The sequence below is a fragment of the Lycium barbarum genome, chromosome 12, assembly GCF_019175385.1.
Source record: "Lycium barbarum isolate Lr01 chromosome 12, ASM1917538v2, whole genome shotgun sequence".
Taxonomy (NCBI): Eukaryota; Viridiplantae; Streptophyta; class Magnoliopsida; order Solanales; family Solanaceae; genus Lycium; species Lycium barbarum.
Window position 1 is genome coordinate 100,723,094 of NC_083348.1, and position 22,169 is coordinate 100,745,262.

Below are 22,169 nucleotides of genomic sequence, written 5' to 3' on the forward strand. Positions count from 1 at the left end.
GAAACCTGAGGCCACCTTAAACATGTGTTTTCTGTCTACCTTAATGGAGTAATCGTTTTACAGCTCGGATGATATAGTACTCGATATTTTTATTGTTTAATCACACGAAGACCAAGAATATTTTACTTTGGCTATTCAAATAAAATAATAACACTCACTTCATAATCATAGAATAAAGGTGCTTGTTAAAGTAGTGGTTAACCATTTAATCACTATATTATTATTATTATTAACTAATATTAAAAAAAGAAATATCGAGTCCAATTTTAGGCCATCAATTTAATAGTCCTAATATCATTTAAATTATAGTATTACGAGTTTAAATTCAAATATAAATGGTATAAGTGTTGAGTAGACATAGAGTTGGAGTTGATAAGGCGTAGTTAGTTACATTACACAAATATTCAACTCAATGAAATGAATCAAATATTGGACACAAGTTATTGTCGAAATATCCATTGTAAAGGGTATAACCTTTCATCTCATTTGGGAAAACTAAAAAAGGAAAAAGTTCATTCATGAAAATTACTGACAAGGATACACGCCTTTTCTTTCATCTATTTTTCAAGATAAGAATTACTAAAGGCCGACTTTTCTATTTTTTATTAAGAAGTCGTAGTCAATTAAACTGTACATACATACATACATACATTTGTATAATTTGGAATATTTCAATCATCCATTGCGTGAAGCTATCTTCTTCTACCTCTCCTCTCTGCTTCTTGTATTAATACATAACCCCATTTAAGTTTTGCCTGAATTAAATTTTATTGGTTCTTGCTCTTCTATTTTTTCTTGAAGAGATATCAAATTATTCCATTCTGGGTTCTTGATTTATTGTTCAATTTTTGCATCACTATTGCAGAAAAAGAATTATCTCAAAGTCTTCTTTCAGGTATGATTTTATAGTAATCTGTACACTTTAAACAAAATTGAGTATTTGGGGTACCTCTGTATGATTGTGTCTATTGCTTACTTCCTTGTTTGCTCTTTTTTGGTAAAAAGAAAAAAAAAAAGATTGATTTTTTTTCTATAGAAATTATTTTTGGCCACGTAGGGTGGTAAATTGCAGTTAAAGGGTTTTAGTTTTGGTTCTTAACTTATGTAAATTATTGAATTTTGTCCCCAGTAGTTTATTTCACTGGTTTATAAGAATGTTTGAGATGGATAGCTTATGGAATTTACTATTCAGGAGGTCATAGAATGTAAAGACTGATACTTGTTAAGCATTATGTGCAGAATTTTGTTTTCATAAGGATCGAAAAAGCGTAAGCTGGTCCGCATATAGTTGGTAAAGTTTCCATTTTTTGATCTCTAAGAGCTTCAGAATTCCAACATGACGATTGGAAGCATTAATCCTGTAAAAGAGAATAAATCAAGAAAGAGCAAACAAGTAGTAGTTGATGACCAATCACCATTATTGCCTAAAAAGCATCAGGAAGATGGCGGATTCGATGAGTTCAATGGGGCTTCTTTTAGTGGAGCTGTATTTAATTTGTCGACCACAATCGTTGGTGCTGGAATTATGGCTTTACCTGCAACTATGAAGGTGTTGGGACTCATTCCTGGGATTATTATGATCATCTTGATGGCTTTCCTTACAGAAGCTTCAATTGAGTTGTTAATCAGGTTTAGTAGGACTTCGAAATCAGTTTCTTATGGAGGTCTTATGGGCGATGCTTTTGGAAAATATGGGAAGATGTTGCTTCAAATATGTATACTAGTTAATAATATTGGTGTTCTTGTTGTATACATGATTATCATAGGTAGGTTCTAATTGACTACCAGCCCCTTAAAGACTCAGGGTGTGTTTGGTATGAAGGAAAATGTTTTCTTGAAAAACAAGTGGGTTTCTTATTCGAGTGTTTGGTAAGCAAGCAAGAAAATATTATCCTAAGAGCATTTATATGTAATCTAGCAAAACACTATGGGGGTGGGGAGTGGGTGTTCGGGGATGAGAAAATTGAAAAACATTTTCTGGAAAATATTTTCCTCCATGCCAAACACACCTTAGTTTCAGGTGCACAAGTTTACTACCTTTGATCCACCTTTAATTCCATGACCATTGTGATACTCACTCTTTATATTCTCCTTTTTAAGGTGACGTGCTTTCCGGAACAACTTCAAGTGGAACCCACCATGCTGGTGTCCTGGAAGGTTGGTTCGGAGTTCACTGGTGGAATGGACGATTCTTCGTTCTTCTTGTCACCACCCTTGGCGTATTTGCACCATTAGCTTGCTTAAAGCGTATAGGTAAGTTCTTTCTATTTCTCTGTATTACTCACTGTTACATGTGCAATGTGGCGACATTAAGTTCCTCAACTTGCTTTTGCAGATTCATTGAGATATACATCTGCATTATCAGTTGCCCTGGCTGTTGTATTTCTGGTCGTAACTGTGGGAATCACCATATTCAAGCTGATAAATGGATCCATTCTTATGCCCAGATTGCTTCCCAATTTTTATGATCTGACATCATTCCTCAAGCTCTTCACTGTCGTTCCTATACTAGTCACTGCATACATTTGTCACTATAATGGTAATGGCCCAACTTTATTTTTATCCGGATATTGCTGTTTTGTTTTACTGCTAATATTTTACGAAAAGGGGGTATACATAGTTTCGACCAAAGTTAAAGGTAGAAACATCTATGTTATGCTGTCCATGGTAATTGCTCTTCGTTATTCTTAGGTAGATACTTCTTTTTTGAAAGGTTAAGTATTACTGATGTCAAAACCCGCACTAAGAATCATTCATTTCCATAGTTTTGTATTCTTATGCTTTCAGACTTCTAAGTAGAAGGAGTCTTCCATATAATCATATAAATCTTTTATTTGTCATGACAACCATATATATGTCAGATTAAGTGCGGGCAGTTTTATTACATTAGAAGTACTATTAATGCAAACTTCTGGTTGTTTGGTGCATTAGTTGATGATTACCGTATGTGTTACACAAATATATCATATTTCAAGATTACTACTGCTTGCATTATGACTTTATTTTCTTACTTTTGTTTGTAAGTCCATCCCTCTTGATTTGATCATTCTATGGATGATAGTGAAATATTATCTTAAATGCTCATGCTTCTACTTATAAGAAGTTTAGCCTCGATGCAGTTCGTTCAACTATCTACTCCACTTCATATATTATATCTGATTGACCTAATATAATATCCTACGTGAAATTTTCTTCCTTGATGTGCATGAAGGAAGAAAATTTTCTTCTTTCAACTGTCTACTCCACTTCATATATTATATCTGATTGGATGATGCAGCTGTTAATGCAAAATTAACTGTACATCCATCTTAAAACAACATTAGACTAAAAAGTCTACTTGTGCAGTTCACTCGATAGAAAATGAACTTGAAGACAGCAGGCAGATCAGAGCAGTGGTGCAAAGCGCGCTAGCTCTTTGCTCAAGTGTGTATGTGTTGACAAGCATTTTTGGATTTCTCCTATTTGGCGATGCAACTCTTGATGATGTGCTTGCCAACTTCGATGCTGATCTTGGAATTCCATTTGGTTCCTTGCTTAATGATGTTGTGCGTGTCAGCTATGCTGCCCACCTGATGCTTGTCTTTCCCATTGTTTTCTACCCACTGAGGCTTAACATGGATGGCCTTCTCTTTCCTTCTGCTAGGCCTCTAACCCTCGATAATTCGAGGTTTGCATTAATCAGCAGTGGGCTCATTGCTGTCATCTTTTTGGGGGCAAATTTCATCCCAAGCATCTGGGATGCTTTCCAATTCACTGGAGCAACTGCTGCTGTTTGCATCGGGTTCATATTTCCTGCTGCTGTTACTCTTAGGTAAACAAATTTCTGTTGCACATTTATTTCAAGTATTACATAACCGATACACCCCCCCCCCCCCACCCCCCACAGACACACACAAAACAAAACAAAAAAGAGAATCCCCACCTGCATTAAGGACTCATTTGAGTTGTTGCTAATATATCACTTCTTGGGAAAGAGTAGAGTCAAGTCACATCTGAGAATTCAATGGTAGTATAGATGGAGGTGCTTGGATATCTCATGGTTAAATACAGTCAGAGGATGACTCTGTAAATTGATGACAACTTGCTTTAGTTACTGATACTGGATTTTCCCTAATCCATCCTTTTTCTCTCAAACTTCTTTGCTGATCCACTGAACGGTATCTAATAAGACCTTCATCATTCAAGACCTTAGAGTTTCGAACTGATATCTGTGCTTTTGACTTTACTATTGGAATGGTACGTACAACAGTAAAATCTCTGACAATTGGATAAAATTTACCTTGTTTACTGTTTGGAAGTTAAAACATTGTAGATGTCTGAATTTTAAGAATTACGGAATATAATTTTTAGTGTATAATTGCAATAGGTCTTCTTCTCCTAGCTTTCAAACCCCTCCCCGCGGGTGATGGAGAATTATTAAATTGGTTGTATTTTGTTGCAGGGATCGGTATGGCATAGCAACTAAGAGGGACAAGATGTTGTGTATTTTTATGATTGTCCTTGCTGTCTTTTCAAACCTGGTGGCCATATATAGTGATGCCTATGCCTTGATTAAAAAGAATTCATCACCGCGTGAGTGATTCCTCATGTACCTGTGCGACTGAAGGAAATGGAAGTATCAGCTGTACTCTTAGTGAAGTTAGGGTGAAGGCAGGATGATGCTGGTTCAGGAAATGGTGGTTTTCCCGTAAGCTGCTGAAGTCGAGTTTTAATAAGTTTATAAATACTGCTAAATATCAAAATTTGAGTAGCTTTGCCCAACATGTATAAAACATGGCTAGACAGTCTTGTATACTATCCAGTGGAGTTGTCTTACATAGACGGTGATGTGTAAACTGCAACTTCAACTTGGATTGGCTTCAGTTGTCTGTATGTTGATTTTTTGTTATTCGTTTCCCTTGGTTGGGTTTGATTTTTTCACATGCTGGTCCTTTTTTGCGTCACGAATCTCCAGGTCCAGGCGTTCTTTTTAGTTGGCTGGTATTTGGAATTCAACTTATTGTATTGTTTCAATTTCTTTGGGTCAGTGCTTTTGTTCATAAGAGATCTTTAAGGATAAAGGACTGATTGGAACTCTGTAAAATTCTCCTATTATATTTATTGCTTTCTTTTAGCAATGGTAATTACACACCCGTGGATGGTTTTCATTCTCTTGTATTTTTTCCATCAAGCAAACAAATTTCATCTTCTGAAGACTATTTTTGGAAGAAATTCAAGTGAAGCATAATTAACATTTGATTGATTAGATGCTGAAACAAACCTAGCTTTGGTGCATTCTGAATACAGAGACTAAACTAACTCTATATAATGAAACAGGGACTACACCTATTTACAAAACCCAGTTCGTGGATATTCAAACTTTATGCTACCAAATTAATGTGCAAAATGGACTTCTACGGATTCCCAGTACTAGTTACAAAAGGAACCAATCTTCTGTAATCTCTTCTCCTCCCAAGTGCACAACTATCAAGCACTCTCCCTAGCATCAGCCTCGTGTTCTGCAGCGCTAATTCTCTGGCTGATAAACCCGATTCAGATGCATTAGGTTGGGCTACTGGTGTGGAACCAGCTCCAAGTCCAAGCATTGCAAACTGCAATGGCCCACTCCGAGCCTTAAATGAGGTCTGAGGTGCAAGAATCTTCTCTTCAGCACCAGCAAGTCCATTCTCAAATTGCCCAAGCTCAAGCGGATGTGATCCAGGTAAACTACAGCTCTGCAAGAGGGCTTCCAATACACTAAGTGCCTCCCAACACAAAGTGCTCTCTACCAACTGAGATACAATTGCATACATATGTGGACTTTGAGCAGCATCCATCGGAGTATGCTGAAGCAATGCCTTCAGCATAAGAAGTATGACACGCTGATATTCAACTGGCCCCTTCTCAAGAAGACGTAGGAGGTGCCCAAATGCTAGAGCCGAGTGCTTGGGGAACCATTCATTGCATAGTAATGGTGAAACACAAGCTAGAAGGTGTTCTATATTTTTTATCTCACCACGGGAGTAAGCCATGAACACAGTAGCCAATTCGTCTATTGATTTTGCTCGGCACCAGACAGCTATATTGGTTGCAACAGAGCAAGCCTTTTGATACTGGTGATGGAACGGTGAAGCAGGACCCACAACCGCATCCTGGTTAAGCTGTAAACAGAGCCAGGGAAGTAAGCCTGTTATGTGCATTAGTAGGCGTGTTTCTGCAGCACCAAAGATTGAATCACATGAAGGCACAGTGATCCTAGATAGAACTTCAATGGAAACACCATGACTGACTGTTGACATAAGGCCTTTAAGAACCAGTGGCTGCACTCCTTCAAAGACTGGCACCTTTGCATTGGAGGGTAATGGCTCACTAGCATTCCGTGATTCCAGACGCTGGAAGTCAGAACTGTCACTAACAGCTGAATCAAGCTCATCCCTGGGCATGCTTGAAAGAAGCACATTCTCAGTTGTTCTATCTCGAAATGATAAGCGATCAATTACACGGCAAAAGAGCTCCAGCACCTGACAATACACATGAACGAAGTCTGTATGCATCATGGCAACGCAGCCCCAGAAAAGCTGGGGATATAATATCACCTTTTCTGGCTCCATATTCTCTACCATCACCTGTAATGTCAACAAGATCTCCATAACAAAGCCTAGAACAGCTGGTACAGGGTTACTCAAGCACCTGTGAAGGCAACGTAGCAGAGATACACAAGCATCATTAGTTACACGAGGCCGCAGTGCACGGTATATCTGGTGCGAGCGGCAGGCCAGGTGTCTTGATGTGCATTCCATAGCCCATTTAAGTGCCTCTGCTCCCCAAGTTTCCCGTAGATCTCCTTGGAAAAAGATAGCATCCACCATGCTCTGCACTAAAGCAGATAAGAGTGCTGCACTTGGCAGTACTGTTCTCACAACTGTGGTGTCCTCGTTCTCCCACATCATGCTACCTCGCTTAGATTGAACATACTTTATCAAGCTCACTACTTGCTGCTTGTTCTCACCATCACTATTTTCAACATCATACAATTCCAAGTGACGCCCAGCAAGGGAATACAACAGATTAACAAGAAGGTGCTGACAATGCTCCAAGACAATATCCTCTGAACTATCCATAGAGACAAAAGTGACATGAAAGAGCAAGGGTAAATGCTCCCGGAAATCTTCATCATTCTCATAGGCAATTTCTGCAAGTAAAATCAAGGCTATGTCTGCATGGGTGAGTAGGTGCTGCTGATGACCTTGCAATGCTGATTGAAGTTCTTTTGCATTAACAGCATGTGTTCCAGCCGCCAAGTGCAACCCTTCTTCCCCAGAATTTGGAGTATCAATGTGATAGTCCCCACTGTCTCGAGAGATATGGCGACTTCGCAGGCTTCCTGTTGAACTCCGTACTCCCATTAATGGCCCTGACATGTTCACCAGTGATGGAAGAAGTTGGCCAGATCGACCAGCAGTTAAAGGAACAATATTCAACTCAGGAGGCATAGGAGTCAAGGGGCCCGAGGCGCTTCTGCCTCCAACCGTTGCTGTTCTCCAGCTCAAGCTCCCACTTGTGTTTCTTAGAGGACCATCAAGAGATCCACGAACTAATAAAGGTGACATATGAGGTTGGCTGTCTACAACTGGTGAAACTTGAGCCACAGACGGCCCCTGAGAGAATTCCAATACAAAATTTCCATTACCATCTCCTCTATTTGCACTAGGCCTCAGAGGCTCTATGTTATCTTCAAGCATACGCTGAGCCAGTTGGTAAACCAGGTGATCAATAGTACGTTGGGGGCAGATACGAGCCAAGTACAGACCAACCCTTTTAGCAACAGAAAAATATGTAGCAAATGCACCACTTATTTCTGCTGATGCATTTGAATCACAATCTTCAATCCCTTTTGCAATCAAAAAATCTAAAACTGGACTTATGTTCCTGGGTTTGCTGGCAATTGTGCTCCAAAGCTTTTCAATTTCATCAGGAAACTGATCACCATGCCTCCATGTCACATAATAGAGACTTTTCAATAATCTCTCACTCCAGCCAGAGTCCTTCAGTTTCCAGAAATTGAGATTCTCAATCCATGGAGCCATGCAGGTGAGGACTTGATGCTGTGCAATAATATCAACAGCATCAAGCTGCCTCTGCATGATTTCTTCACAAAGCAACTGGCTCAGTTCAGGATGATCTTTAGCAAGTTTGCAAGAGAGTTTGTATTGGAACTGTTGATATGAGTCTGGAAGGTTTCCAACTACAGCAGCTCTGTAGCTTCCTGACCCCTCCATCCCATCATCAGCCCATTCACGGACAGAAAGCGTCTCAAGCATTTGGAGGGCATCATCACGAATCTGTCTGGAAGGATCCACCACCTTGTAGAGGATCAGACTTAAGAGTCTCTGTATTTCACATTTTGGAATCTCTTGACGCATATAGACTTCAGCTAGCACACTGAAGTAGCCATCTGCAATTGCAGCATCGGAGTAGTAGCACTGTGCCAAATAAAGACTTGGTAAGTATTTCATAGGTATAATAACATATATGCTAAACATCTCCCTAGGGCAAGAAAAGTGATATAACTTGCTCCATGTCAAAAAATCCAAAGTAGAGGATCTGAATTTTCAACCATATATATTGATACTAAAAAGAAAAACAACAAAGATGATATAAGATCGCCACCGCCGTACCAACTAAAGAAAAGGCACAACAGAGGCAACTCACTTTCCAATTAAAAACGCGTAAAAAATTAAATACTTACTAAACGGTTTACCTCCTGAAACCACTGGGGGATTAAATAGCACATAAAATCACTATACTACACACACCCACACCCTCAATATTGACAAGTCACATATAATTCATTTTTGAGAAGGTTAATATGATTATGGAATGCATTTTGATTAAAAAAAAAATGTAGTGCATGAACTTCCTATAAGCAGTAGGAAAAAGAAGTACCTGATCAATGCAAGCAGGAAACAGGTCCAAATTTGTTATAAGAAGATTTCTTAAAGCTAATTTTGCAAGTGAAACTCGAAGATGGCCTCCTCTGTGCCTATCGCGGCCAGTTGTGCCTCTGCCACCTTCACCAGTGTACTTTGAATAAGATGGAGTTCTAGGATCAGCAGGTGAATAACCAAAGGGAGCCCTTGGTGCAGGCTCAATGAATAGGCTATTTATCCAAGATATTACACGACCACTCATCTTTCTTGCATTGTCATCAAAGCAGGGTCCATACAACAGTGAAGCCATTGCATTCATGGAAGCCCATTGGATGGCTTCTACCTGTTCATTCAGTTCTTTATCAAATGTGAGTTTGTCTATAGAATCTTTTGATCGAGAGTGCTGAGTAGACTTGTATCGTTCTACTTCACGTCGATAATCATTAACACCATCCTGACTCCATGTATTGCCAGCATCATCGCTCCAGGAGAGCAGAAGATCAAAAAGCCGCTTCCTAGTTCTAATATCAAATTTCTCTGATTTTGACTCAACAAATTCAGGAGCCAGAGATCTCAGTACAGAAGCAAGTGCATAACGGAATGGTTGCATCTCCTGGAAACTCTCAGCAGACGCTGCTAATATCTGTCTGGTTGTTTCTTCAATGAACCTCAAATAATGTAGGCGGAAAACAGGTTTCCTACTAAGCATTCCAGGCCAGATGTTTTCAGAAACTGTGCGGTATATATTTGCAATGTGGACGCGAAGTTCTTCTCGACGGGGCCTTTGGCTCTGCAATAAAAGGATTGAAATTCTACTAAAAAGATCCAAGCACAGAATTTATACTGATAATGACACAATCAGCAATTTACAAACTTTGGCATAGGGGATCTCAAAGGACTATGTAGCTGCAGTTTCAGCAAGTTTCATGCCTGTGATTCTCTTTAGCATAAATCAGGAAATCTCCTGTGCTTGAAATACATGTGTCTGCAGTATACTTCTACAAAACATGAATTTGCCATCTGATTTCATTCTTGCTTAACATCAATTGTAGAAGATTATTAAAGTTTTTTTAGCAGAGTAAGCTGCGATTAGAATATCATCAAATCATCAACTATTTATTTTTTTTGTAAGGAAAAATATAGGTAAATAGAATATCATCAATTACATATGCCCTACTATTAGCATTCATTCAAGCAAAAAAGTTTTAACCTGGCATTTGTTATATGGCTTATTTTAAGCACATTGCTATTCCTCAGCATTTAGGTACCTAGTAAGTGTGCATGAGCTCGTAACCTGACGAAGCAAAGAGCTCATGATGATTCAAAATAACTATTCTCTTTTCTGGCCCAACAGCACTAGGGGAGAGAAACAAAAAACCAGAAGGAAAAGAACTCCAGTTTTGGATCACTTGCATAGTCTAAGTTGCTCCATATTTATATTGGGCTCTGCTTTGTTCCAAATTCTTCTTGATTCCCATTGAACACATCTTTTAACGATATTATCTTTCAATCTTCATGGTTTTAGTTTTTCACATGTAGAAGGTGCATTTGGAAGTTCACGTACGTTATGACCAAAACCATCTCAAACAATCTTGTCCCATTTTATCCTCCAGTAGAATACATAGAGGATAAAGTAAGAGAGGTCGCTTGAGATGGTTCATAAATGTCCCACGTAGACCTCCAGCAGGTAGGCGTTAAACCAAATGATTAAGGGCTCGTTTGGTATGATGGATAAGCAAAAATAGTCCTGGTATTAAAAAATTAGTGCCGCCTTATCCCACGTTTGGTTGGAATAAAATGCCGGGATACTAATCCCCGGGATTATAGTGTTATTTTATCCCACATTGAGGGTAGAATAAAAATCCCGGGATAACTTGTTTTCTAACCAAACGAGCCCTAAAGGTATTAAATGGGGACAAAGTACACATAAAATCACATTGAACAAAGTTGTCTCAAAACTCAAGAGACCTACAATCTCCCAGAATCCATGCAGATTTGGCAAAAAATAAGACAAATTGGAAGCAAAAGATTCATGTAGGCGACACTGACTAGTTGGGATAATGCTTAGTCTTGAAGTATGCTTATATGCCCAATGTTACTAGGAGCTTTTTGTCTGTTCAGAAATATGGATGCCAGTAGAACATGTATAGACAAGTGGGTGACGTTTATAGAGAATCATATTTAGGTGTATGTTTCTCTACTTTTTGGTATACTCCTTGTATACGGGGTTTCACCAACATTATTAAGATTATTTACCTCATCCAAAAAAAACAAAAATTAGAGAGCCTCTAGCGTCAGAGAACACCCAAATTTTTAAAATACTGGAATAAAACGGGTCCAAATGGAGCAAAATGAATATTCAACTAGCTTAGGACTGGGGTTTAGTCATTTTTATTTTCTTTTTCAAGTATTTTGTTGTTCCTTAAAAGTTTCATCTCCTTGCTGACTACTTCACGTTTGTCTACTAACACCTTATGCCAGATCGGTTTCTTACTGTAGAGTTAACTTTTTTATATCTCAATACTAGCACATGCGCACATTAAAGAACTCCTACTTAGTAATACATAAAATGGATAAACATCATATTGCTCAATCCATCCAAAGAAAAAGAAAAAAGAAAAAAAAAAGAAAAAGAAAGCAAGATCACCAGTTACTGACATTACATATAAAGCAAGTGAATACAAAAAGAGAACTACAATGACAAGAAATTGTTTGAAAAATTACCTTCCATTTTGGTTTCCCTTCTGTCTCCAGAGAGACCTCATCAATGAAAGATGCAAGCTCACTGAACATGACTTCACATATTTCAAGATGGGAGTGTCCCAGAGCCATTGTAGCTGCATGCTAAAACAAGCAGAAAGAAATAGTCACTCAACTTGGACACCAACTCAATGAAGAGTTTATTTCACTCCTTTTACTCTTTCAACCATGCTACTTCTTATGAAGTAAAAAAAACAAGAGCTTATCCATAACCTAATTCTTTGGACGATTACATTTAATATAAAATGTTGTGGAGAATATAAAATCCAAAAACCTTATCTCAAGAAGTACCGATACCACAGCATTTGATGTGCACATGACGCTTATCAGTAAAACTGTCAAATAGGGAGCCGCTCAAGCAATATTAAGCAAACCCCAGATATTTGATATAAGAATCTCAGCTATTCCTATGGAAATTCTTCCAGTGATTACCAATTAAATCTTGGTTTTAACAATCTTCAAAGTTCCACAATATAAAGTCTTTGTTCTTAAGCAAGTAACTAGCAGCATCTAGCTAGTTCTTAATAACTTTGATAACCATATACAGCTGGAGCTTGGATGCTAAAGTATCCCCAGTGAAAAATAAAGGTAAGAGACAAATGAAGCCAAGTTAATCACACTAATGTCATGTGCATATTTCCACCATTACAAAAACTCCTACATGTTATCATGGGATTGTTTATATACTTATTGTTACTCCGACATTATTGTTACTCCGACCTATAAATATAGTAACAATGACAACATAGGACCAACCATTCTGCTACAAATCAGAATGACTGTTGGTAGTGACTACTCACTATATTTGCTTCAGAACCAGACTTTAGGGACGGGAAGATGAGGTGGAAAAGTTCTTTTATTGCTGCCGAACCACCACCTTCTCTACTATCAGATGGACATGAACATGCGAACATAGCATAAATCAGCCATTGATCTAGCTTGTTGTCAGTGTCCTGTGACTGATGGGCCTTTCCTCCCAACTCAGCAGGCGTGATATGAGCAAGTCGCTGAATAACTTCCAATCTGCAAGTAGATCAACATTACATGAAATTTCAAACGTTCTACACGGAATTACTAAAGCTTGAAACTTTAAAATAAGGAATTGCATGAATGATCAAAAAATGAAACTTCAAATATTCAATTGCTTTAACAATGAATAAAATATTCCTATAGAAGGCATGCGTTATGGAAGAACTTTGAAATCCATCAAACAAGAAGCAATGCGCAGCATGAACATATACCAAAAATCAGCAGAAACTATCACCTAATGGAATGGACATTCGTATATTTTTGCTGAAGAAAGGAGGAAAAACTACTTGTGAATAAGATCAAGTAAAGAATTACATTTGCTACATTTAAGTTTTCTACATTAAGTTATTTGCAAAATTGTAGATGGACTACCATTACACGCAAATAATTCCACAACAGGGTCGTTTTGGCTTCCCCAGGTATACCAAAAAGTACTCATGAAAGATAAATGACACATTGGAGCAGGAAGCTCGGCACATTTTCATGTGTTTCGGATGTCTATATTTCCACAACTTGCTTACTTTGCTTCCTGAACTGAACTTGGACACAGCTCCGCTGCATGCTTGACAAGCTCGCTAAGACAGCGGGCCCATCTGTTCTTATCCGGGCTCTCAAAGAGTATAGACTGGAGAGTAACATCAGGGGGTACAGGATCAGACTCTCGCCTCAGATCAAATGGACGCCCCGAATCCCAGTAACAACTCTGAACAATATCATCCTGCAGAAGCAAAGATCCTTACTAGATATGCGCTCGAATTTCCTAATTAAAAAAATAAGAGAATGTCAGGATACGTTAAGATGGAAAGAGAATGATACCCACCCCATGCTCTTCTAAAACATCAATTATGAATATGGGTTCAGCTTCATCTTTCAAGATATGATCTGATCGCTCATGCAATGAGAGTTCCCTTGTATCATTTCTTAAAGCACGAACACAGCGCAGTAACTCCAGTGCTGTGTGCCGGATCTGACTATCCACAGAACTAAGGAATATAAGACCAACTGCATCTATCTCTGAAGCACGAAATTCAATTGTTTCTTGAGAGTGATGGAACGAAGACTTCTTGAATCCCTCAGTTCTCTGCACACGCTTTGCATCGGAAACATCATACTCAGCCTTATCATCAGTTAGACAAGCTCTCCAAAAGCGCATGAGCTCCAGAAGGCGCCCCAGCGAAGTTTGAATGAGAAGAGGGAACTCATCTGGAAGGCGTAAAATGAAGTTTGCCATCCCCCTCATAACTGAAAAGCGACGATGTGGCAGGTATCTCACGATCCTATTGAGTACCTGTACCGCTTCCTCACGCACACCAGGATCAATACTGATGCCATGTTGAGGTATTATCTCAGTAATTTTATCACTTCGGCCAACTTCTTCAATCAGATACGGTATGCACTTCAGAACTGAACGGAATAGATATCCCTGAGACTTCTCCTTTGTTACAGCATCTGGCACAACAAAGAGTTTTGTATATAAAAGCACTATTTCACACAATGTAGAGGGGCAGTTCAATCTAACAAAAAGACAGATATTTTTAGGGGATTGATGGAATGTAAACATGCTAGTTTATTGAGTAGCAAACCTAAAAAAGATGTGGACGGTGGATCAAGATTTACTGTTATGATTTTACATTGTAAACCATAAACATAGCACAAAGCAGGTATAAAGGCAAGCAGCAGTTAGCAGGGATAACTGAGTGTCAATCTTGCAGCATTAAATGAAGAAAGAAGATTGAACAAGTGCTACATAATTATCATACAGTTCAATGGAATTACAAAAGAAAAGTACAGGAAGAGCACTTCAAGCTAAAAAAAATTAAAAAAGAAATCAAGCTGCGACAGCTTGATGCTGATGAGCAAATAAGCAAAGTTCAAAAAGCTGCTCAGGCAGATAAATAATATAGGGTATCAGTCGAGCAGAATTCATAAAAGAAAGATAGCAATGCGGAAACTTAACTGACACCAGAAATCATATGTTTGCTAAGTAGTTGTTACAAGACAAAAGGCTGGAAAAGGGCTTGATAATGCCCTGGACCCTCACCCCTTTCCCATGGTGAGGAAGGTTGTAAGTTATAGCCAGTAGCCACATGAACAAAGCATTGTTGAAACCAATACAGAGGCGAAGCACAAATAAGCACGTCAATGACAGTATACCATTCAAGTAACACAGATACACAAGTTACCTCCCATTAATCTTCAAGAGTATAAGTGCTATTTGTACTGTAGATAATTACCTATAGTGGTCCTTGAAGAAGTAAGAAGAGCCTGGCTATATGTCCTATGACAAGATCTCAATATTGACTCAATTGCAGCCTTCACTTTTGGGATGAAATGGCCAATACCACGAACTGCCATATATGTGATAAAGAAAGTCACTAGTCCAGAATAGCAAGACCAAAAGTATAAGGAATGCAAATGAGACTGAAGATATTATCAATTACCATGGAGAATTTCCAAGCCAACATGCTGACTGCTAGGAGACATGACAATGGCAAGCAAAGCACGAAGACCAATAACTTTCGCTTCACTTGGACTGTCTTGTTTCAGCAACTCCAATATCATATGGTTCATAGCGAAATCAATGTTATGTTCAGCAATAGTCGCACAGAATTCTATGAGCTTATCATGTTGCACATCCTGTGTAAGCATGCCTTTTCTGAGAACTGTAAGGAGCTGTGATGTCACGCTGTCTAGGTAATCCCACACACGGTTTGGCGGCTGGGAATCACCATGAACACTCAGGTAGAATCTCAGCACACGATGTAAGCAATCTAAAGCCATGAATCGGTGGTTCTTGTCCTATAAAAAGGAAATATCATGTGTGCTGAAAATCTTCAAAAAGGCAGTCACAGCAAGATTTTACTTTTTTGCCAATAAAGTTTTAATTACAGCTTACCTTCAGATGCTTATACAGTTGCTCCATGTGAGGACCAAAGTTACTGAGAAAAACATGTGGATCACCAAGACACAGAAGAAGAGTCACCAAAGGATAGCCAACCTAGAGTTGCAGATCGCATACAAATTGGAGAAATTACCAACAAACTAAGAACAGAGAAATAAGTAATTACAACAATAAAGGGGGAAACAGGGTGGGGGGGTGGTGGTGTTAACTATGAATGCAATATTAGCATTTAAGAGAGGACTCTTCAGTATGTTCTTGGGTTCCTTCTAGCTTTTTGAGAGGGCATGAGCTTTTTATGTACTAAATCCACATGAAGCTCAAGACAAGCTGAGTGGTCATTTTCCATTGTAACTTCTTCCTTGCTAGTATATAAATGTGGTAAGCACTACACTTCGTCCTCTAGATGCCAACTTATACAGTGCCTCGAGCTGAATGAAGGAAACCAAGTATTTCAAATTCCTGCAAGTCCCCGGGTTCCAAGTTTTTCTTGCTAAAATACCAGAAGTATTAATATAGAAGATCTAACACATGCATCCTGTCGAGGGTAGGCACCTTAATTGACATTCTAGGTACAAACGATATAAAATATCTGTTAATAATCGAGAAAAGAGACAGCAACATTAATGACGAGTCCGAACTGAAAACCAAAATGTAAGAATGCCTTCATGCTCTATGGAGAAAAGAATGATAAAGAAGCTAACTTGGTCAACAAGCAGGAAGAATAAAACCATCTCTCTTGATATAGAACAAACTTGAGGTAGTTTGACAGCAAACAACGATTTTTTAATTTTGATATTCTTCCTTAAATATTAATAAATCAGGTCATTTCAACTATCCTTATGACCAAATAAAGATGATATTGACAAGTGGAATTTCTATAAAAAGCTCTCTATGCTTACAGAGAAGTGTTTGCTCTGTTTATCCATCCAATGCACGAGCTGCGCCCTTATTCGTGCCACAGCTTCATACCATAGAGTTAGTGCAGGATCTATGCCTGAAGGAGGCCATTGACCCTTTCCACCATCTGCAAGAGGTGCTAGGATGTTTGATAGCATATTGCATAAGGCATGATGAAGTTCACTCTTTCGTTTATGAGGAGCACGATTCAAAGGGTTAGCTTTAGCAACAAAGGAAGCTGAAGCATTCAATCCACCCTCTGTCTTCACCTGGAAATAACATATCATTACGATGCTTCTATGCATATCTATTCAGCGAGAAAACATGACACGTACCCCTAGCTTCAGATAGCGCATTCCATTTATAATACTAAGTGCTTCACTTCGAGCAACACTAGTATCAATACGACGGGTATTGAGTTCCATGAAAAAGCGCTCTGTCACCGAGCTAAATCTGTTGACAGACAAAGGGAAAAATTAGCACTCACATACACTAACCATGAGGCTCAAAGTCACATTTTCATTGACTAACATGGTTTGTTGCAAGCAAAGATTGCAAATTCTACAATGTCTACAGGGTAAAGATTTACCACACTTGTACAAGCATCGGGGTAAAGCATAGGGTTTATTTCAATTTTTCCTCTTACTTTCCACTTTTTTACTCTATCTGTGGAATAACATTTCCAATTTAAGCTGTAACTATCAAACGATCAAGTGATCGAGTTTGACGATTGGACTACAAAAAATTGAATTCCCTTTACTTACCTGATCCGAGATAGAGCACCAAGGAGTTGAGCAACTAAGTCCAGAAGAAGCCCCCGCAGATCAACCAATGAAGGATACTCAACCTGGCTAACAACCCTGCAACAGATAAAATTGTTCAGCATATAGACTACAAAGTTTATAAAATTCATAATTTGAGTATGAGTCAAGATTTGACTGAATCAAGGTCGATTAGATAATTTCTTTTTTTTTTGGTTGGTCGGGGGGGTTGGACTAGATAATCTCTCTTGGCTGTCTAAATAGCTATAGAAACAAAATAAAAGCAATTTTTTTGTAAGTGCCAAATAAAAGAAATCATGCCAAAATGATAAATATCAGTATATCCAACCTGGAAAGATACAGACTACAAATCTGTCCTAGCTATCGTATTGTAATCTTATAGAAGTCCATTTAAGACTACAATATTTTTTAACAGATGGGGAAGGTAATACATACTATATGCATTCACTTCCACTACTTCACTATTCCAATACAATAGAATTACTGCGCTTTGTCATTCATAGCCTCTCAAAAAACAAGGCAATTCTTTTGTTCATGGATGGTAAATTCCAATACAGCAGAAGTTTGTAAACCATGTTGCTTGGATGTTGTACAAGAACAAGGTCTTGAACAAAAAAGTTGTCCTTTAAATATGTTATGGCAGATAAGAGCAACAAATTAAAGTAAGAAATAAGATAAAATAAAACCCAGGAAGAGGAATGAAAATCATATCGAAGTTACATTTATGGCTCTAGCAAATAAGGATCACTGAACTAAAAGGTGGACCAGAGCAGTTGCTAATAACTTATACTATTATTCTGGAAAAAAAGCAAATAGGAAACCCGAGTGCCATAAGTTATGAACTGGATTTGTAACCTACCTGTCTGCATTTATTAGCCAATCGAATACAAAATTTTCAAGCCCAATCCAAAGCTTCTCTGCAGTTCAGGAAAGCACATTAAAATCAACTAGCAGTGGATTAGCTTCCTAGAGAAAGGTAGACCTGCTGAATCTGTGAACTTACCTGTAAGCCCTTCTTGTGGACAACATTCCACAAAGCGAATACATGCAGAACAAAAGATGCACTCCACCGCAAGCTGAACCATGGAAGAACTTACTTATTTGATAGGATATGAGAAATGCTAAGAACCACGGAAGAACTTCCTCAGGAGCTTAAAAAAAGATACTTAAGTTGCTAAACCATACAAAACTTAATCAGATACTTCAAAAAGGAAAATATGCATGTAAATTTTATTTTATTTTTTTAAAAAGGCAGCCCAGTGTACAAAGCACCCGTGTTAGCAGGGTCCAGGAAAGGGCCGCACCCCAAGGGTGTAATGTAGACAACCTACCCTAATGCAAGCATTAGTGGCTGCTTCCATGGCTCGAAACCCGTGACCTATAGGTCACACGGAGACAACTTTAGCGTTGTTCCAAGGCTCCCCTTCAAAATATGCACATAAAGTACCTATGGTATAATACCAATTTGGATCACTAAGCATGAAATGAATACTGGTCTAAATTAGACATCAGCAATGTCTTCATGCCCGATACTCTGCCAGTTGAGGTTATAATGGCTACTTTTTTTAATACTTCAGTTAGAACAGTTTTGGTTTATTTTCTTATAATCTCTCCCTTTCTGGTTTCTTCCAACTTCCTGCAGCCAAGTGCATGAGGTTCTCTCTCTTTATATATATGTATATGTATAAGGCCAACTGCATGAGGTTCTCCAGTTTTACCGGATGTCCCCAAGGGAAGCCAACTGCATGAGGTTCTATACTAGGAAAGTTAAGTTTCTCTAAAGGTGAGAGGATGAGCAAGGTATTTCACCTGGAAATAGTTCGGGATGCATAACTCAGATGTAACTTTAGCCTACAAGATATGTGATTTAATAGCAGTGACTCCTATAGTTCCATTCATTTGCTCTTCCATAGATTAAATTAAGTGATAAGTCATTTTCAATCAATTTGTTCAATAACCAGAAAATGGAAGTGCAGAGGAACAATCTGATAGCAACTTCAATGCTAAAGATGTGAATGAAGACAGGAGTCACAGACTTCCTTCTCAAAAAAAAACAAAAAAAGATCCTTGTCAAGAAAGGTGTCACGAACAATAAAGTTGGTAGATTAACAAACCTTTCTCTGAAATGTTGATGCATCATTTGCACCTTTGGGAGATTCACTGCAACCAATCATAATACATTAGATTCATAGCATTGGAAGATTCCCTAATCTGGTATACACCTTTATGCAGTGTAATCCACATCACATTAAGAAAGCTTCACTTTTATTAAAGATAAAAAATAGATTGATGGCATGGCGATTTGCATAAACAGCCAATAAAGGGATGTAACGACCTACACTTTAGAATGTATTAAATATTTTTTCTGTTTCTGGTAAGTAGTAGGAGTAGGTTTTTGTAAGGAAGTACTATACCAGAAATAATATAAGACAGGAAAATTGTGTGCAATGGCAGATTTCATCAGAGTTTAGACTTAGTCTGTACACAAAAATAAAGCAAAATTCAAATGGAAAACTTTCTAGGGTAAAAATTATAACTGAAAATGTGCACCTTTCTCTCCATCTTAGAAGGGCCTCCAGAAGAGGAACAGGTGTGTGACGTGCAACCATGGCCAATGAATCCAGTACTTGCTCATAAGCTGGATCAGATGGCCGAAGGTACTGTCCATCCTGTATTTCCCCAAGTGAGAAATTTCAGACAACGTTACAGACCCAAGTCAAAAGAAAATTAAGCACAAACACCTATCAAAAAAAAAAATTTAAAAAAATAATATAAAAGGGAAAATTAAGCACAAAAAAGGATTGTTTTTGCATCAAAAATAAGTAAAAGATCACATTTTCCAGAATCAAACTAATGAATGTAAAACACGTAAACAACGAAAACAGCACCACTCCACCTCCAGTGGAGCCAACTTAAATAGACTATGCTTGTCATTTTCCCTCTGTGGTACTAGAGGACCAACTTAAGCAGGACCATACTTCTCCTTTCCACTTTTGGTTGCTAGAGGCAACATATCAAGGTCTTCCTCAAAACAAATTATAAGGCCCTTATGACAATCACTCTTTGGGAAGCTTATCTTTTGAAGAATATTACTCTAAAATCCATCTTGAGCTCTCTCTTAGTGTTAGGAACTATGCTCCCAACGAGCAACAACAACAACATACCCAGTGTAATCCCACAAGTGGGGTGTGGGGAGGGTAGTGTGTATGCAGACCTTACCCCTACCTTGGGAGGTAGAGAGGCTGTTTCCCCAACTAATATGATGAGCATTTAGCAAATATCTTTCTTGACGAGAAGTTAAGGCTCACGGTACATCATAAACATACAAATAACCGCACAAAATAGGATCAACATGTGAAAATAGGGGAAAACAGGAAAAGTGTGATTAGACAGTACCTGAGCTTGAGCAGTTTCAATTCGACGCCTGGCAAGGGGAAGGAACCTCTGAAGCAATGCGTCAACAATCAGCTTTGCTGCACTCCCAGCCTTCATTTCTTCTTTCTTTCTCACAATCTCACACCACTTTGATGCAAATGCAAACTTCAGATTTCATATCCAGTAGAAACTGTCCACTTTGTATCTAAGCATGATCCCAATTCAGATGAAAGCGAAAAGAACAACACTTGGAAATTTTAATCAATCCCAATCTAATTTGAGTCAGCTATACAGATTCGAAATTTCTGAATGCAGAGTATAAATTAGGGTTCATCTAGATACTGTCATCGTGCTGACTTTAGTCAAGTGTTGAGAATTTAACGAAGAGAAATAGAGGATTATAAGGACATACCGGAATCAGGCTGCTTGAAAATTCAACGGCGAGTGAATAATTCATCTTCAGTTTCCCAATTTAGTCATTTTTTTCCAGTTTTTATTCCTCCCTGTCTGTTGCTGATTTCTTATTTGGTAGTAAAACAAAAAAGGAACCGGTTCATTACTGAAATTTTGTTGCTGTGCTGGTTGGATTTTAGCTGTAGCCGGGTATTATGCCCACTCAGACCAGTGCTCTCTCTCTTCGTTGTCCTCAATATGCTCCTCCTTTTCTTTCTTCATGTTGTGTAAGTATATTAAGAAGAAAATTCTATTAAGGCCCGTTTATTTTTTTAACGATTGATTTAGAAATTTTAAAGGGTATTTTATTTGGATATTGTTATTTAACTTGTATCTAATTTTTTATTTTTTTTGACATATTTAGTTAGTTCGAGAATAATTTTAGACATGCATTGTCAGACCTACACATGATAGAATTTCAAAGCTTTAGATAAAAAATGACTGAAATTCATGTACAAATGACTGAATTTAATAATATATAGCTTAAATTTAAATTAAAACAACTAAACTTTAAGTATATACCGATAAACTTCAATCATATGTAATTTCAAATACCAAATATTTAAACTTGTTCTGAAATGGATAGATTCATTAAACAAATTTGCATGTGGATATGACTTAAATGATGGTCTCAAAATCGGATATTTATGCATTTCGGTTGATTATCGTTCAATATTACACTAGAATATCAAGGGATATGCATATTTGAATATTAAGATATTGTATTAGATCTAAATATTACAATTATTTTAGCAACATTTGAATATATAAAATTTGGTTTTATTAAAATTAAATAAATAAATACAAAAGTCAAATAACGTATTAATTAATTTAATAGTACAAGAAAATATAAGCTAGTTCATGACGGTAATAGCTTATACGAGTAGTCGTAGATGCTCACTTAGAGTGGTAGTTGATGATTGCGGTTAATAACAACGATTAAAGGCAACATCTGATTGTGGTAGTTAGTAGTGAGGTTAATAATTATGATGGTGGTATATAAAGATGGTGTCAATTGATAATAGTGGTTAGTATTTATGGCTAACACTAACGGTGATGATT

The 22,169-nt window shown here is 37.9% G+C and overlaps 2 protein-coding genes across 3 annotated transcripts; one reads left to right on the forward strand and one right to left on the reverse strand.

Annotated features, from left to right (window-relative positions):
* Positions 1-703: 703 nt before the first annotated feature.
* LOC132622413 (amino acid transporter AVT6A-like) lies at positions 704-5,083 on the forward strand. The gene is made up of 6 exons (XM_060337021.1): positions 704-895; positions 1,240-1,766; positions 2,101-2,253; positions 2,336-2,539; positions 3,346-3,811; positions 4,442-5,083. The coding sequence occupies exons 2-6, from the start codon at positions 1,337-1,339 to the stop codon at positions 4,578-4,580; spliced, it is 1,392 nt and encodes a 463-aa protein (XP_060193004.1). The 5' UTR covers positions 704-895; positions 1,240-1,336; the 3' UTR covers positions 4,581-5,083.
* A 128-nt stretch (positions 5,084-5,211) lies between these two features.
* Positions 5,212-21,360, reverse strand: LOC132622412 (uncharacterized). 2 transcript variants are annotated; one of them, XM_060337019.1, is made up of 18 exons: positions 21,067-21,360; positions 20,676-20,801; positions 19,830-19,948; positions 19,394-19,439; positions 18,283-18,355; positions 18,139-18,196; positions 17,262-17,357; positions 16,833-16,950; positions 16,500-16,766; positions 15,595-15,696; positions 15,140-15,497; positions 14,933-15,046; positions 13,519-14,147; positions 13,220-13,416; positions 12,470-12,692; positions 11,634-11,753; positions 8,926-9,699; positions 5,212-8,462 (listed from the first exon to the last, which is right to left on the reverse strand). In XM_060337019.1, the coding sequence occupies exons 1-18, from the start codon at positions 21,109-21,111 to the stop codon at positions 5,394-5,396; spliced, it is 6,534 nt and encodes a 2,177-aa protein (XP_060193002.1). In that variant the 5' UTR covers positions 21,112-21,360; the 3' UTR covers positions 5,212-5,393. The 2 variants fall into 2 exon arrangements, with proteins under 2 accessions (XP_060193002.1, XP_060193003.1); XM_060337020.1 differs by having other exon boundaries at positions 20,676-20,859; positions 21,067-21,359.
* Positions 21,361-22,169: the final 809 nt, after the last annotated feature.

What these genes read in the sequence shown, in the direction of transcription:
- LOC132622413 (XM_060337021.1), top strand. Translation starts at nt 1,337, where the DNA reads ATGACGATTGGAAGCATTAATCCTGTAAAAGAGAATAAATCAAGAAAG. An exon ending in TGTATACATGATTATCATAG is followed by an intron (nt 1,767 to 2,100) that starts GTAGGTTCTAAT and finishes CTCCTTTTTAAG; the next exon opens with GTGACGTGCTTTCCGGAACA. An exon ending in CCTGCTGCTGTTACTCTTAG is followed by an intron (nt 3,812 to 4,441) that starts GTAAACAAATTT and finishes ATTTTGTTGCAG; the next exon opens with GGATCGGTATGGCATAGCAA.
- LOC132622412 (XM_060337019.1), bottom strand. Translation starts at nt 21,111, where the DNA reads ATGAATTATTCACTCGCCGTTGAATTTTCAAGCAGCCTGATTCCG. An exon ending in TCCACAAGAAGGGCTTACAG is followed by an intron (nt 18,197 to 18,282) that starts GTAAGTTCACAG and finishes CCTGAACTGCAG; the next exon opens with AGAAGCTTTGGATTGGGCTT. An exon ending in GGTGCTCTATCTCGGATCAG is followed by an intron (nt 16,951 to 17,261) that starts GTAAGTAAAGGG and finishes GTCTGTCAACAG; the next exon opens with ATTTAGCTCGGTGACAGAGC.